At 41.6% G+C, this 17900-nt stretch overlaps 2 protein-coding genes across 2 annotated transcripts in view; one reads left to right on the forward strand and one right to left on the reverse strand.

Annotated features, from left to right (window-relative positions):
• The window catches only part of Zbtb25 (zinc finger and BTB domain containing 25), a 157305-nt gene that overhangs the window by 92380 nt on the left and 47025 nt on the right, over positions 1-17900 (reverse strand). The window lies entirely within an intron of this gene.
• The window catches only part of Mthfd1 (methylenetetrahydrofolate dehydrogenase, cyclohydrolase and formyltetrahydrofolate synthetase 1), a 67614-nt gene that overhangs the window by 41738 nt on the left and 7976 nt on the right, over positions 1-17900 (forward strand). The window contains exons 12-24 of the mRNA XM_047541819.1: positions 5-141; positions 1639-1685; positions 2307-2414; positions 2543-2617; positions 4553-4655; positions 7592-7668; positions 8284-8424; positions 10377-10445; positions 10734-10845; positions 10941-11080; positions 13626-13667; positions 16764-16864; positions 17685-17862. Of these exons, the coding sequence (XP_047397775.1) occupies positions 5-141; positions 1639-1685; positions 2307-2414; positions 2543-2617; positions 4553-4655; positions 7592-7668; positions 8284-8424; positions 10377-10445; positions 10734-10845; positions 10941-11080; positions 13626-13667; positions 16764-16864; positions 17685-17862 (1330 nt within the window). The remainder of the gene's footprint in view (positions 1-4; positions 142-1638; positions 1686-2306; positions 2415-2542; positions 2618-4552; positions 4656-7591; positions 7669-8283; positions 8425-10376; positions 10446-10733; positions 10846-10940; positions 11081-13625; positions 13668-16763; positions 16865-17684; positions 17863-17900) is intronic.

Consider the following 17900-nt stretch of genomic DNA (forward strand, 5'->3'; position numbering starts at 1 on the left):
GAAGAATCACTCCAACACCTCTGGGAGAAGGAAAAAGCACAACCACAATTGGTCTGGTGCAAGCCCTTGGCGCCCATCTTTTTCAGAATGTGTTTGCGTGTGTGCGACAGCCTTCCCAAGGGCCCACCTTTGGAATAAAAGGTACTTGTGGGGTGAGGCCTGAGGGCACCTGCCTTTCCTTTGCTCCTCCCGGATCCACCTGACCCCCAAATGCTTTTGGGGTCTTCACCTCATTTAGACACTAGGAACACCTGGTGTTCAAGTCCCCCATAGAAGTGCATTTGGTGAAGGCTCTCCTTCGGTCACCCCAGCTCCTATCGCTATTTGACATTGCACAGGGATTCTCTGGGATAGGTAATATGTAGCTGGAAGTGCTTTTATTTGACCCTAAGAGTCCACTGTCACAGTAACAATCAGGTAATCCTAGCTACTGATTCATGCTGACAGTCTGAGACAGACCCCAGAGATGTCTCCCTTTTGGGAAGGAGAAAGGTCTACTTTTATTGAATGCGTTTTTGCCAGCTATTGTGCAAAGCAGTCTATGTATATTATTTCAATTTATACTTCTGTATGAGATGGTTTTATCACCATTTTATAATAGCAACAGAATTTCAGCAATAACTTGGTCAGAGGCACTGTTACGAAGGACCAGAGCAGTTTCCCATGTGTATTTCAAGCTCTAAACTACCTTGAACACATACTGCTTCTGATTGGATGAGAACACAACATCAGTGATCACACTTAACTTTCAGAGTTTGATTGCTGCAATAGTGTAGACATGGTCTTTTAATTAAAACTATTTTAGTAATCATAATAGGTTCCAGTCACCTTTCTCATTTGCTTGATGACAAGGTATCCATTCTGCTTGTTCCAGTAATTACTGCAAATCTGGACACCAGGCATATCTCTTCCCTTCCGCTAGTTTTATGGCTGTGTGCTGACTTCGTTCTGCTTTCAAGCTTGTCTTCATAGCCCCCTTCCACTTTGGAAGGAGCCTTTCCCCTTGTTCTGTTTGGTGAACCCATTATTCTCCTTTTCCTCTTATTGTTTCCTTGCATGGTCTCTGCCTCATGAAAATGAAATCTGTACTCCAAGTTGACATTTATCACACTGATAATGTGATAACCTTGGCATATTTGACTTGCCTTGTGTTAATAATCCAAATGGGCCAGCAGAACTCTAGCAGTTAAGCTGTTTTCCAATGTATGTCTACCATTCAGGAAGAATGAGAGTCTCTGTGTTAGGTGTGAATACTTTAAATATTCCTATTTTGAAAGCCAGAGTAGCTTTATAACAGTAGGAAATTAAACAGGCTTGCCTTTATGTAACTGTCAGCTGAGTCTTTTAATGTGTTAGGAATCACAGGGAACCTATTTCTAAAGATAATGACTAGGTATGTATGTATGTGTTCGTGATTTTGTCATTTAGACTCAGATTTCAACTGAGAGACTATTCAGCACGAACAAGATCAAGTGCTTTACCGTGGTAAAATAAAATTAGAAAATACTTGATCAAATCTGTCCAATTGATTATTAAAAATAAACAAATAATATGCTTAGTTACAAAATCCATTTTTTTGGATTCCAAGTCATGGAGAAGCATGTTTAACATGAGTCCCCACCCTTAACTGTCCCCTAGGTGGCGCTGCAGGAGGCGGCTACTCCCAGGTCATTCCTATGGAAGAGGTAAGGTATTTGGCTGAATCAGATCCTTTTATTATAACTTTTTACCTCCAGATATTAAACTTCTCTTAAAAATAGTACTGTTAGTGGTCAAATGACTTGCTTCCCAGAAGAAGCAATACAGATGGAAGAATCATCTTAATTCATAGACTTGTGACATTTTGGTTCCAAAGTCTGGCTTTCAGGGGGAATGTTCATCTTAAGCAAGTGATCAAATGAAGCATGAGTTTGAGAAGCACCAACACACAGTGAGTTCAGGGTACTAACGGCAGGAATGGGAATAGGAGAGGAAATGCAGTTGGTACTGCCCCGGTGTGCTCCTTCTTGCTCTTTGGTTAAAGGATCTGAGTATGTCCTCAGTAATCCGTGTTGCTGTTGGTCCTGATGGTGGGACATCTGTGATCTCTGTGCTGTTGTTGAGGGAAAATTGTACTGTGTGGGCGGAGTTGCTCTCGAGGATGGTCAGTCACCATGTTCCAGGAGCTCCTGCTATTGGGAGTTTCTGCTAGTATGCTGCCCTTGGTATTCCCCTGACGTTAACGTGGAGGTTGACTCAGATCAGTAGAATGAAGCCTGAAAAGAGAGAGCGGCTGGGAAACCAACGTGGCTTCTGTTCTGTTGTAGTTTAATCTCCACCTCACTGGTGACATCCACGCCATCACTGCAGCTAATAACCTCGTCGCTGCGGCCATCGATGCTCGGATATTCCATGAGCTGACCCAGACAGACAAGGTAGGGCGCTGAGGGCTTTTGAAAGGGTTGAAGCACCCAGATTAGTGTTGGCCCCTAGGGTGCTGACGCAGGTAGAAAGGCAGAGGGGTTCCTCTCACCTAAAAGCCCTTTTCCTCCTTTATTTTAAGGCTCTCTTTAATCGTTTGGTACCATCAGTAAATGGAGTGAGAAAGTTCTCTGACATCCAGATTCGAAGGTTACGGGTAAGCTCTTTCCCTTCTGTTTGTGATACTGTATAAAAAAGTGGTTGATAAGAAGGTAAAGCTCTTCTTAAAATATCTTATTTTGGGTCTAGTTACATTAATAGTCATAATCTTGTCATAAGGTGGGTGGCAAGGAATGGTGGTAGAGGTTATTTCTCATTTATTTATAAATTGTAAGCAATTAGTCCTGGAATAAATAGACCACTGACGACCCGCCTTCAGCTAAGAAGAAAACTGATGCTCCCTTTCCATGGTGGAGAAGAGTCAGGATCCATGGTGGGAGCATTGTAGTTTGAATCCCTGCCTTTCCCAGCCTTGGGACCTTAAGCAAAATTGTTAAGTCACTTGTCTCATGGTTTACACATCTGTACTTGCCTTGCCCTGCACCAATAAAGGACTGTCAAATAGTTAAAGAAGTGGTTACTTCTATATTTTATTTGAACTTTTATAACAAACATGTAGTTAATAAGCATACACTATACCACACTTTTAGTTTTTACCCAAGAGAAATGAAAATTTGTATATGAGTGTCTTGAGTGGCTCTATTAATAATCTCCAGAACCTGGGAATATTCTGTCTTTCAAAGGATGAATGGATAAACAAACTGTGGTACATCTGTACAACAGAAAGAAATGAGTTGTTGCTACACATTCACTTGTGTGAATCTTAAAGGCATCAAGCCGAGTGAAAGAAACCAGTCTCAAAAGGCGTACTGTGTGCTTCTTTTTACACGACATTCTCAACAAGACAAACTGGTGATGAAGGACAGATCAGTAGTGCCACGAGTTATAAGACAAGTCAGGGTGTGACCATAAAAGAACTATAAAGTTAAAAAATAAATTCATGTTGGGTGTGTTGACACATATCTACAATCCCAGCTACTCAGGAGGTTGAGGCAGGAGGATTGTGAGTTCAAAGCCAGCCTTAGCAACTTAGCAAGGCCCTAGCAACTCAGTAAGACCCTGTCTCTAAATAAAATCCAATAAAAGGGCTGGGGATGTGGCTCAGAGTTAAAGCTCCCCTGGGTTCAGTCCCCAGTACCAAAAATAATAAACTCATGTATTCCTTTATGGAAGAAGTAAGGAAAGAAATTTTATATATACCTGCTTTAGACAGCATGGTACATATAAGCATTTAATAAATTTTGTGTGCTTATTACCAACAACACTTCTACCCACTTTATTTTAAATTCTTGGCCACTTTATGTTTTGATGCTGCAAGAATAGTCCACGAAGCTCTCCTTTACCAGATGCTTTAATTGTTTACATATTGCTGTACTTGCTTTACAACTCTCACTATTAATACATGTGCATTTTTTGGTGGACCATTGAAACAACCAACTTTTACGCAGTTTGGCATTCCTTAGCTTATTTTGTTTTTTTTACTCCACCTACCTGAGCTATCCATCAGGTAGCTCAGCTGTTGCTCCACTCACAACAGAGTTGTGCTCCATGAGGCACTGGGGGCCATGGGAAGAGCAGGCAACTGCTGATCTTACCTTTGCTAACAGAACTTTCTGTCAGAGGTGGGAAGGGGAAAGGCATCAAAAAAAAAAAAAAAAAGAAAAGAAAAGAAAAAAGAAAGAAAAGAAAAGAAAAATAACTTTGTATATTGCTTATCTTTCCTTTCAATGTATTTGGGCTTGGTGAATCAGGAAGTATCTTACAACACTTCTTGGTTTGTGTTTTTTTAGGGCTAAGTTGAGGGAAATGCCTCTAGTGCTCAGTCATGGGAACCACACTGTCAATGTTTGTGCAAGTGTGAGTAAGAAATAACCTCTAGGCAGCCTCAGGCACACCATTTTCTCTTCTGAATTTAAGATGATTTGCTTTTCCTATAGGGGTACCTTATGTCAAGAAAGGGGTTAATTTTTTGAAAAATTATTATGTTTGTTTGTTTTGTTTTATTTTATGTTTTAATTTCCTACCTCTTCAGAGACTTGGCATTGAAAAGACTGACCCTGCCACACTGACAGATGAAGAAATAAACAGATTTGCAAGACTGGATATTGACCCAGAAACTATAACTTGGCAAAGAGGTACTAAAGCGGTATATAAGCCTCAGGTGTTTGGTTATACTGCGGGCCCCACACCTTCCAGGAGAGTCATGGAAATGTGACGTCCAGAAGCTCCTGGGTCAGTGTTTTCATGGTTAAGGCATGACCAAGATGGTGACATTTTTCTTGCCACCCCCTCTTATCAGCTGCTATCAAACCCCCCTGGCTAGATGGGGAGAACATTTTGCTATCTATTCAGTGTTGATTGAAATGAGGGTGGTTTCAAGGATGTTCATGCATAAACCAAAAATAACATTTTTAAAGTTCCATTTTATGCAAAAAGTTTTGGTGTCATGAAGTAGAGAAATTATGTTTAATCATTTCTTGAATCATGTGTGCCCTTTATTCCCAGAACTCTTGTCTGGCATCAGTGAGTTGATTTTTCTTGTAGCTCTTCAGCTTGCCTAATCATTTTTCACTTCATTTTATTGAATTCTTTTATAACAAATTAGGTAGCCTCCAGGTTTAAATACTTAGGAATTTATCTAGTGAGTTGCCTGGCTCCACCACCATATGTTGCTTTTCTCCACGCACAATTAGCATGGCTTAGAATTTTATTTCATTCCAACGGCGCATCCATCTATTTTATATTACTGCTGAGAAGAAATTCTCATCACCATGCAGAAAACAGCTAAAGGCCAATTTATTGGCTGTTTTTGTGATTTTTATTGGCATGAAAACTGTTAATGGCGTTGTTAAGATGACACTCTTAATATCTAAAACCACACTGGTATGTCTGCCTTTGTTTCAATAGCTTTAAATAAATGGTATAATGTTTTATAAGGAATAAACTATAAAGATCCATTTTGAAAATCTAATATCTCATTTACTTTTTGAAAAGTACGGTTTAGCTCCAACAACACATTATATTCTGCACTTACTGAGTGAGGGTGTGTGTGTGTGTCTCTGAGTACTGTAGATTACACTGATTTTGGTGTCTAAGTCATTAGTCTTTTTTAGCAGGGGGTGGCACTGGGGATTGAACCCAGGGCCTTGTGTACTTGTATATGCTAAGCACATACTCTACCACTGAGCTACCCCTCCAACCATTATTATAGTTTTTATATAAAATAATTCAGCATGTTATCAAGTTCCTATTCCTTGGGTCTTCGGTGGTAAAACCTACCTGGTGTGCACACACCCTCAGAATTAGAAAAAACTAAAGCTTCTCTTTGACTTCTTTTGGGTATGAACTGGCTTTTGTTGTTTGGTTGTTGTCCATTTTGTGTTCTGCTGTTGTTGCTTGGCATTTTGTGCAGAAATGGGAGCTCGTATTTCCCCTCTGTACTCATACCGCTCTCTGTACTTTACTTCTGACACCAGAGGTCTAGGGGTTTTTTTTCACTCCCAGAACAATTCAGTTCAGTTTTCCAGTGGATACTGACTGGGTATCTTGCAATTTAACTCCATTCTGACACTGTCTGAAAGTAGATCCTGCAGGTGAAGGGTCTGTGTCACAGACTGCCCTACTGCATACACCAATCCCAAGTTGTCACCTGACTGTAAATTGGAGGCTCCCATGATCTCCTCCTTAAGTTTGATCATTTGCTAACTCCAATTCAGGACTCAGAGAAACACTATTTATGTTTGTCTGTTTACATATGTATGTATGTATTTGCATGTGTTTATTTATTTCAGTACTGGGGATTGAACCCCAGGATACTCTATTACTGAGCTATATCCCTAGCACTTTGTATTTTTAAAAATTATTTTGAGACGGGATCTTGTTAAGTTGCCTAGGCTGGCCTCTAACTTGTGATCCTCCTCCTCAGCCTCCTGAGTCACTGAGATCACAGGCCTGTGCCACTGCTTCCTTTTGGCCAGTGCATTATAAAAGCTGTGACTCAGGAAGAGTCAGATGGAAGACAGGTATAGGATCCATCACCCTCCCAGCGCCTCGATGTGTTCCAGCCTGCAGACTCATCAACTCTTGTCATTCCAGAGTTTTTCATAGACTTTGATCTCTCTCCCCTACTTCTCTTCCTGGGGTTGGTGGATGGGGCTGGAATTTCCAACCTTCTAATCACACTTGATGTTTCCTGCTCTCTAGGGGACTGTTACCTTATTAGCATAAACTCAGATGTAATTAAAAGAGATTTGTTATGAATAACAAGACACTCCTATCACTCTTAAATTTTCAAGGGCTCTAGGAGCTTTGTGCAAGGAACCTAGGACACACATCAAATGTATTTCCTATTGTATCATACATACAAAAGCCAAAGTTAGGAATACAGTAAAATCTTGATAGTAGTTAGTTCTAAGAGGTGGAATTAAATATAGTTGGTTGACCTGTGCCATGTTTTCCAAGGTTATATAATTAGGTATATGTTCTGTCATCCAAACAGAATGTGCTAAAGCAAGGACCAGGCCTTTCACCTGGCATGTTTCAAAAGGCATTTGCATTTGCTCTGAATTGATATCTTTTGTTTCTTAGAATGGAATAAGGTTAAGGAGTTCCTCCACAGAGCAACACAAACTTCAACCATTTCAAAGAGTGGACTGCTCCATGTTTTTTGTAATACAGAATTTGCTTTAAAATAGATTCCAGCCAGGCTTGAGGCTGAGGCAGGAGGATCACAAGTTCAAAGCCAGCCTGAGCAACTTAGAGAGACCCTATCTCAAAAGAAAAAACAAAAAGGGCTGGGAATGTGGCTCAGTGGTTAAGCACTTCTGAGTTTAATCCCTGATTTAAAAAAAGTAGATTCCAGATTTCTAGTTAATTGTTTGAATTCTCTAGAAGGAATAAAACCAGCCACCCCACATTCACTTGCTTTAAAAATAATTCCTATGCATTTCTGGTATGTGAACATCATTTCTTAACCCATACTCCCTAGCTTTGCCATCAAAACTCTGCGGCTCCCTTAAGCTTTATGGTCCTTTTACTAAACATCATCCTGTGTCTTCCCTTTGCCTTGTAGTGTTGGACACCAATGATAGATTCCTGAGGAAGATCACCATTGGACAGGCTCCAACAGAGAAAGGGCACACGCGCACGGTAACTATTTGTTCCTTCCCAAGTAAATTAGCTCGTGTGAACTAGATCTTGCTGCTCTATCCTCCTCCATCCTCTCCATACGACTGATACTGCCAGGTGTTGTTCTGCCTTCTCCCTTTTAAAATGGAAGTGAGTAGGTGTGATATTGAGCACTCCTGACAGCTTTTGCCATAAATCCCATGTGTCACCTGTGTGTTTTTCCCCCAGCATTTTTTCCTGGAGGTGGAGAGGCCCAAGTGAATATCCTTGCATGAATTGGTTAAAATTGTTTCTCTTTTGTGGTCATTTGGCAATATATCTCCCCAGCGTTGATCCCTTGTTTGTTAGGGAAACCATAAACACAGTTCCACAATTCTGCCTTCACGGGGATAAAATAATAACTTACTGGTCACACTAGAACATTTATTTTTAAAAATTGACTACAAGGATTTGGAATAAGTAATTACAAATTTTGCTATTGCAGGATTATTTTCATGAAGTTCTTTATGTAGTATCTGCTATTCCAACCTTTTAAGCATTTATTTAAGCATCAGATGCCAAAAAGGATGACATTTTTCAATTCAAAAAAATTTCAGTGTAACACAGGTTTTGCTCTTGTCTTTTTCTTGCCCACAGGCGCAGTTTGATATCTCTGTGGCCAGTGAAATCATGGCTGTGTTGGCTCTCACCAGTTCTCTGGAAGACATGAGAGAGAGACTGGGCAAAATGGTGGTGGCATCCAGCAAGAAAGGGGAGCCCATCAGTGCTGAAGATCTGGTGAGTGCCCAGGCTCACCAGCCTTGGCGACACATAGGAGCCCACTATCCTAGGGCCTCTAAGTGGTTACTACTAACAAAAACTATGCCCTTCTTAAGACATTGTAATTTACTCATCAATATGATTTTTTGCTTTTTTTTTTGGTACCAGGGATTGAACTCAGGGGCACTTAACCACTGAGCCACATCCTTAGTCCTCTTTGTGTTTTATTTAGAGACAGGGTCTCACTGTGTTGGTTAGCACCTTGCTGTTGCTGAGGATAGCTTTGAGCTCGAGATCCTCCTGCCTCAGCTTCCCAAATTTCTGGGATTATATGCATGTGCCACCGTGCCCAGCATCACTATGATTTTGCTAATGACAAGATAATTATGAAATCTGTATATAGTAATTTATAGTGAATAATAGGTGTTATGCACTAGATGATTTAAGTAACATCTTCATCCTGTGAGAGTCTTTGTGAGTAAGTTTATGACTTCAGTTTTCAGAGAATATCTAGAGACCAAGTGAGGCCTTTAATGAGTGAATTTGGAGTCACTCCCTGGCCCCTCCCCATGACATGCAATTTACTGCACAGAGGCCTCTTGGGGCTTTAAGCCCTACATCTCTCCTGATTACTACATTTGGAAAAACTCATTAGCTATTTCAGTTGATGGTCCTACTAGGCTGGCTATCTACTTCAGGGTTATTTCTGAATTGTCTGGTAATAGGAGATTTGAAATGAGAATTTTTTTTTTTTTTTTCCTTTTTCTTCTTTATTTATGTTTCTCTTTGGAAGTGAGAATTTTTTGTTTGGGGGGTTTTGTTTGTTTGTTTTGTGGTACTGGGAATTGAACCCAGGACCTCATGTATGTTAGGCAAGCATGTAACACTAAGCCACATCCTTAGCCCTTTTTATTTTTTATTTTTGAACAGAATATTGCTAAGTTGCTTAGGCTGACCTTGAACTTGAAATCCTCCTGCCTCAATCTTCTGGGTAGCTGGGATTATAGGCAAGTGCTGCAGCACCCTGCAAAATGAGAAATCTTATAGTTTTGATTTTTAAAGACCTATTTGTATCCACCAAATTAGTTGACTTGTGTGATAGTGGTATGGCAGAAGAATTTAGAAAAGATAGAAATTATTAACTTTATGTTTTCATAGTCAAATATGTGAATTTAATATGCATTTTAAATTTTAACATCCTTGACTTAAATTTAGAAACTCATTAATATTGAATATAGGACTATGTGATAGAGCACTTGCCTAGCATGAATGAGGCCCTGGGTTTGATCTCCAGCAATCTCCCCACTAAAGAAAAAGAAACAATTTAGTATAAATGGGAACTATTGCTTTATTTTACTTTGTCACCAGTTTGTTGGCTATTTACAAATGAATGGCTTGAAAGAGGAACCTGAAGCAGGAAGATCACAAGTTCAAGGTCAGCCTTAGCAACTTAGGGACACCCTGTCTCAAAGTAAAAAATAAAAGGAGCTGGGGATGTAGCTAAGTGGTAGAGTAACCCTGGGTTCAACTTCCAGCACTGAAAGGGGGAAAAAAAAATAGAGGGACCTGATATCTAAGAGTTGTTATTGAATTTCTGGGTAATGTCTTAGTTTCAGCTTTGGGAAACACATAATGAATTTCTGTTCAGATACTAAAGTTATAAATAATGCATTCCTCTAGGAACTAGCATTTCTGTGCTGTAAATGAGTCTGAAATGGATTCTTCACATCAGTTAGCAGCAGAGCTTGATTGAGATGCTTGTTTCCAGAACATGTTTTTACAGAAATTGAATGTGAATATCATTTTCATTCTACTTGTTTTCCCTGCTTAAAATAACTGGTAGCTTCAATGAATGGTCTAGTTTAGCTGAAACTACTAATTGGTCCAAGATGACTAAAAAGGGAACAGCTAGAATGTCAAAGGTTGTTTTTTTCCGGCGTGAGTTGATACTTCCTGCATCTGCCTCCTAGGGGGTGAGTGGCGCGCTGACGGTGCTGATGAAGGATGCCATCAAGCCCAATCTCATGCAGACGTTAGAGGTGAGCAGAGGAATTCCTGACCTCCAGAACTGGTTTTTGACTTTCAGAGCAGTGGTTAGAAAACACGCTTTCCTTGGGCAGTCAGAGAGCTGTTCTACTGCTCATCTCTTTCTTCTCATTCTTTTTCACAGTTGTGACCGGGAGAATACTGAAATATATGAGATGACTTTGTATTTTCCCTCTGGGAAGTTTTCTTTAAAATTCCATCTAAATTCTGTACAGTTGACTGCACGATCCCGTTTTGAAGCAGGGTTGACAGTGTTGCTCATGCTGTCCTGGTTTCCACAGGGCACTCCAGTGTTTGTCCACGCAGGACCGTTTGCCAACATTGCACATGGGAATTCCTCCATCATTGCAGATCGGATTGCACTCAAGCTTGTTGGCCCAGAGGGCTTTGTCGGTGAGAACTTTTGCAATGTCAGTGAATAGACTTTTTTGGGAACATTAGGGGAGTTGGGATGGCATTTTTACAGTTGCTCTTCTCCTTCCTTGCAGTGACTGAAGCAGGATTTGGAGCAGACATTGGAATGGAAAAGTTTTTTAACATCAAATGCCGATATTCTGGTCTCCGCCCACATGTGGTGGTGCTAGTTGCCACCGTCAGGGCTCTTAAGATGCACGGGGGCGGCCCCACGGTGAGGATCCAGGGTTCGAAGGGTCTGATTATCAGGAATGTTAGGAGGCTCAGAGGAAGTTGGATATCTTGTGCCTGCATCAGCATTAAGCTGCTCTTATCTTCATGATTAATAGGGTGCCAAAAGCAAGGGATGGTCACACAGCTCGGGTGCTGGCTGCCTTATCACCCATAGGCATATCGTCAGCTCTTGGCATTTTAAGAAGGCTGAAATTGGCTTTGTGGCCTGCCTGTCTGAGGAAAACATCTGACGATGTCTAAACTCCTCCAAGGACATGTGCTCAGCTATACTCACAGAAAAGCTTCTTTATGTCAGCCTGTTCTCTTAAATCTGAATCCCATTTCCTTCTAAATAGTGACATGGCAACCAGCCAACCACACCATTTAGCTGAGGCACAAGTCAGCTCCTCGAGAAGTTCTTGGTGGACAGGGCCACTAACAGCAGAAGGGCAGAAGACTGGTCAGTGAGGGCAGGTGAAGGATAATGGTAGAGCCTCTTAGGACTACTGGATGACAGAGAAGCAGGTATTAGACTAGCTTATCATCTTCTGCTTCAACCTGAACTGTTTTCCTGAATTCCGACTCCTTAGAAATTGCACTTTTTGCTGGGTGTGGTGGTGCATGCCTCCAGTCTCATTGACTTAGGAGGCTGAGATAGGAGGAAGTTGAGGCCAGCCTCAGCAGCTTAACAAGGCCCTAAGCAATTTAGTGAGACCCTGTCTCAAAATAAAAAATAAAAGATGTATGGATGTGGCTCAGTAATAAAGCACCCCTGGGTTCAATCCCCTGTATCGCCCCGCCACATTACACTATACATTCTAGTATTATAACATTTTTTCATCAGCACCAGCATAGAAAGACATGGTGCTGGTTTTCGGAAAGCACTGAAATTAAATTCCTGTCCTCCTGGAACTTGTATTATAACTTAGGAAATACTATCTCCCTCATCTACAGAATAAAACAGTGTTTCTTAGTGTAGTGACCAGCATTGCCCTACTATAGTGATTATCAAGTATTTTGGCCTCAGATCCTCTTTGTACTCTTAAAATTTTTTGAAGGTTTTGATTTCCTAGCACTGAAAAAAAAAATTGTTGAAGGCTTATGAGAGCTTTTGCTTATGTGGGTTTTAGCTATTAATATATTAGCAACTAGCATGGAATTCTATATTAACATAAAGAATGTCTATGAAAAGTTACTATGTTTTCTGAAAAAAAATCAGGCAGCATCTATTTTCAGATCACTTCTGTATGTGGTTAGCTGAAGACAGCTGCATTCTCATCTTTGCATTTGACCTACTGTGATACCCTGTGTCACGTAACCTTTGGAAAGTCCATTTTATACCTAATGAGAGAATGAGTGAAAAGGACCACGAGATCGTAGCTCTGTTAGGACAATGGTTTTTGCCTTGTGGGCTGTGTGGAGGGTTAGGTTCCCAGACCACACTGTGAGAGTGCGCCCTGATGCACCCCAGCACGCCTCTCAGAGCTCTGGTCTTAGTTATCCCCAGGTTACTAAAGGCACTCCTGACCCAGGACACCGCTCCTGCTAGCAGTGCAGGATAAGCTCCCCTTTTCAGTGCCAGTATTTCTCTCTTTGACCCACACACCATCGTCCCTCCTTTGCTTCCTTCCCCATGGCCTTTTGATCTGAACAGTAAAAATTCTGGGCACGTGCCCTGGCCAGTCCTGAGAGGGGGCTTTGCATGTACAGCTCTATCAAGGAGACAGACCTGCTGCTCACACGACCTCGCAGATGGAAAGGTGTGTATGTTCCTCACTTCCTGCGCTACCTCCACGTGGCTCCTGTGGAGTTGGAGCATGGTAGTCTCCCTGAAGAATGCGGGCAGACTGAGCTAGAGACTTCTTAGTTACTATCTGCTAACCATGTTGGATCCATGGAATCCGCACCTTGATCCCCTTGCTCATCCCTGGGGGTGCAGCAGGGCTGAACCACCGAATGGATCGGGAAGTGGTGCCCAGGCACCTATACACAATGAACCCACTGCTTAAGTATTTAGTCACCTCGGTTGTCCTCTGTGATGGAGTCCTGGTGTTTTCCCCTCTGGTTTGTATTATTCCCGTGCCATGGTGTGGCCCCCCCAGGGTATTGGCTGGCTGTGTGAAGCTCTTAAACCATGACGGGGTTCATCACAGGTTCCATCAACTGACCTTTCAGGGTGATCTTTGCAGACTTGGTGGCTGCCTTTTCCCGTGCTTTACTCCTCCCCTGCTGCTGGGTTCTTCACTTGCTGGGGACACTGGTCCTGCCTGGAACACATTTCTTTTACCCTCTGCTGTCATAGATCTGTCCCTTCTCACCTCCTACTTCATCTCACAAAGATCCCCCACTTTGCCCAAAAAGGAGTTCTTGTTCTGTGCTGTGTGCTTGGTCGCTTGCCCTAAGACTTGAGGGCAGGAAGCGACCTATACTGCTCTACAGCCCCCAAGCTTGCAGCCTTTCACCTGTTACCCATGACAGGAACCATTTTAGGCTCGAGCCTAATTTTAAGTAGGGAGTGCATCTGATTTCCTTTCCTTTCCTTGCAGGTAACTGCTGGGCTGCCTCTTCCCAAGGATTACATAGAGGAGGTAACTTCTGTTATTTCTAATTATTTGTCTTAGAAAGCACCACACCCCAAATCAGCATTTCTCAACCTGGCCCATGAGGAAGTAAAGCAGGTATCACTATGATCCAGGGTTGCTCCTGGGAGTCCAGGATGCTAAAAGGCAGCTTGCTGAAGATTGTATTAAATGAGTAGTAGGAAGTAGAATTGCTTCGCAGAGGGTATCAGTAAACCACTGCTGCAGACCAGTGGCTGGTTCTTAGGGAGGGTGATTTTGCTCTCGTGGGACATGGGACCTGACCATGACTGTAGACATTTTTGATTGTTACAGTTGGGCATGGGGAGAGTTCCTGGCATCTAGTGGATAAAGGACAGGGATGCTGCTTAAAATCCTATAGTGAGTAGGACAGCCCCCCATAATAAAAAACTATCCAGCTCAAAATGTCAGTAGTACTGAGGCTGAGAAACCCTGCCTTATCCAGTGGAAGTTTCCTGTACCGCCTTCCCTGCATTGGCAGGATGAGTCCCAAATGCCATTCAAATCAGAAGCAAGTAGGGACCTTTTAGAAATAACCTTTTCCTCTGCAGAATTAAGCACATATTAAAGAGCCAAGATAATAGTATCCTGCTTGTTTTGTAGGCACATCTTCCATAAGCTGATTTGGTTTATAGCATCAAGCAGGAGCCACAGAACAATTTATGAGAACAAACCTTTTCATATTGATAACATTAACCATCAAAGAAACATCTCTAGCTCCAGTTTTGGTGGCTCCATTACAAACAGGCCCTCAGATAAGATGCAGGATCAGCTGCGGTTACTGTTAATTCAATTTTTCTGCCTTTTGGAGACCTTTACATTATCAAATAGTTCAGGGTCATTATGCAGGTCTCAAATGGAAGTATTTCAAAATTGGCTAGAAAAAAAATTGTTGGTGCCTTGAGTCTGCCTGTCTTCTGAGTTATGAGTTGCCTTTTATGGTCATCCCTCTGATTCATGCGTAGGAGGGGAATTCACAGTTCTGGCCCTCCTGCCACCCCACAGCCTTTCCTGTATCTAATTACAGCGACTGCCCCGAACTGGCCCAGCTGGTGTCATCATTTAAGAAATTCTGCTTATTTAAACTCTTCTCAATCAGTCTTACATATGAATTGGATTTCATGTGATTAGAGGTTAAGAAGTAGCAATGCTCTTTAAAATATCAAATCCTAATCTCATTTACCATTATTAAGGGGAAAAAAGCATAAATCACAATTATAATGAAATGAACCTATTTGTTTTCTACCTTTAACTATTGCTATTTTAGGAATCCACTAATACTGCTGGGTTTTGATCATTATATATATGTATTTTTAGAAATGATGGCTATGTTTTTATTTTTTATCTATATAATCTTTGGGGGTTATTTTTATTTTTTTGAAATTCTAGGGCTAAAACCCAGGGTCTTAACTTACACTAAGCAAGCACTCTACTACTGAGTTACACCCTAGCCTCTTGACATATTTTTGAGTTAATGATAGTAACATACCCTTTGTTTAAGAAAAAAAAAAAGTTAAACATTATAAGAATGTAAGTGACTAGAATTTCTTTGTTTTCATATTTCTCAATATTTAAAAAAATTTCTAGAATTATATATGTATTTTTTGTATAAAAAATAAAATTAAGCTGTCCATAGTTGTGCAGCTTAGTGCATCTTGGGTGGGCTCCATGTTAACGTAGATCAGTGTCACTTTTCATAACATCTGCATGATGACTATTTATTGAGTGATGACATACTTCCCTGGCCTGAACCCCTTTTGAAGGAAGTTAGTATTGTTTGCCATTTTCCTACAGTGCAAGCAGCACGGCAGCAAACGTATTTCTTTATTTTTAAATGTTTTTTCTTAGTTGTAGATGGACACGATACCTTTGTTTTATTTATTTTTATGTGGTACTGAGGATCGAACTCAGTGCCTCACACATGCTAGACAAGTGCTGTGCCACTGAGCCACAACCCCAGTGCCAGTAAACATATTTAAAGATATGTTTCCTTAACCTCTAGATTTCATAGTATTGGTTCCCTTTTTTTTTTTTTTTTTTTTTTTTTTTTTCCTGGCAGTACTAGTTTTGAATCTAGGGGGTCCCTACTAGCCTTTTTTATTTTTTATGGGTCTTGCTAAGTTGCTGAGCTTGGCCTCAAATTTTCAATCCTCTGACCTTGGTCTCCCAAATCCCTGGGATTATAGGTGTGTGCCACTGGGCCTGGTCTTTTTTTTTTTTTTTTTTTTGAGATGAGGCTCTCACTATGTTGCCAGGCTGGTCTCGGATTCCTGGACTCAAGAGATCCTCCTGCCTTAGCCTTCCAAATAACTAGGATTACAGGTGCATGCCAGTGCACCCAGCTAATATTTGGTTCTTAAAGATAGCATTCGTGGGGCTGGGGCTGTAGCTCCGTGGTAGAGCGCTTGCTTGCCTGGCATGTGTGAGGCCCTGGGTTCCAGTCTCAGCACCACATATAAATAAATAAAATAAACGTTCATCAACAACTAAAAAATATTAAAAAAAAAAAAAAAAAAAAAAAAAAAAGATAGCATTCTTCTTAGGCCTTAGCCCTAGGGAAGGCTCGTGTTGACTTCCTTAAAGCCTATGAAAGCATCACTGAGTTCCTGTGTTCTACAGTGTGGCTGCTGGATAGCGAATGCCTCTTTTGTGCCAGGCTCTGTTTTCTGATGGAAGGGATTTCACTGTACTGAGGAGAGTTGTATTGTTACACCATGTGTGTGTATACATCCCATAGACACGTCATTTAGGTAGGGGCAACTAATCCCCTTCAAACAGCAGCAGAGCTATTAAGATGTGGCTCCTGGATGTAGCATGACCACAAATGCACCAGCTCGTGTGTTTTCAAGGTGATGGGGATACCAGCACAGCTCCAGGGCCGCAGGTGGAGTTACAGCTCCTTCCTCCTCCACAGCATCCACTCACCAGGTGTGAGTTGCATCATTGGCCTTTCTCTTCCTTGTCAGCTTGCCTCTGTGTCCTGGCAGTGAAAGTCTACTCGCTCAAGGAGACCATTTCCCTTTTAGGAAGAAGCTGCAACCGTCTTTTCTCTGACCTTGCAGACCTGTCACTGTTGTTTTACAGAACCTGGAGCTGGTTGAAAAAGGCTTCGGTAACTTGAGGAAACAAATAGAAAATGCCAGAATGTTTGGAGTTCCAGTAGTGGTGGCTGTGAATGCATTCAAGTAAGTATAGAGTATAAGAGGAACGGGGCGAATGTGGAAAATGGTCAGAAAGCAGTTCCTGTAGCTAATTGTTGAGAGTGCTTTTAGCTTCATTTTATTCTTCAGGTGCCGCTCTTGGTTACAGCCTACAGTTGAGCCTGTAATTTGACAGGCACCACATATATCATAGCAAACTCACTGCCTTACTGGCTGAGGGTCCAGAAGTCAGATTCAGTCACTGCAGGGCCCCTTCTCGAACACTGAGTAAGGTAGATAGCACACAGGATGGAGGTTAAATGTTCCCTTTGGTTGTTAGAGGCCTTCTGTACTAGCATAAGATTGTAGCCTGCAGTGTTCCATTATTTCTCTAGGTCTGGTGGGATGGTGTCTTGATGGAGTTGAACGTGTTGAGCTGGAAGTGTTCATGCAAGAACCTGTGTGGGTTGTTTGGCATTGTGGCACTGGTTTGTTATAATGGCCTCACCACAGTGAAATGGGAAGCAGTTTTTTAAAAAGCTTGTATTTATTGATTCCTAATAGTGTTCTGGGAATGTTCCAAGTACTTTTCATCTAAGCTCATGACATTCCAATAAAATAAGTGCTGTGATTATTGCCATTTTACCCATGTGGAAGTTGAGACACATAAAGATTAAGTAACCGGCCAAAAGTTACCTAGCTAGTTGGTTGTGAAGATAAGATTCAAACCCAGACAGTATTATTAGTATTGATTAGTATCCATTTATCAGTGGGTAACTCCCCTGGGTGTTAATGGCATAAAGAAGTCGTACTTTGTCCTTCCCAGCCATCTTCCATTCTCTAACATGAAGCACTGCCTTTACAGGACAGACACAGAGGCCGAGCTGGACCTCATTAGCCGCCTTGCCAGAGAACACGGGGCCTTTGATGCCGTAAAGTGCACTCACTGGGCAGAAGGGGGCAAGGGTGCTTTAGCCCTGGCTCAGGCTGTCCAGAGAGCTGCACAGGTGCCCAGCAGCTTCCAGCTTCTTTATGACCTCAAGGTGGGTTTCTTGCTGTATGGGGGGTGGGCAGAGGTTTC

The sequence above is a fragment of the Sciurus carolinensis genome, chromosome 2 (genome assembly GCF_902686445.1).
Source record: "Sciurus carolinensis chromosome 2, mSciCar1.2, whole genome shotgun sequence".
Lineage (NCBI taxonomy): Eukaryota > Metazoa > Chordata > Mammalia > Rodentia > Sciuridae > Sciurus > Sciurus carolinensis.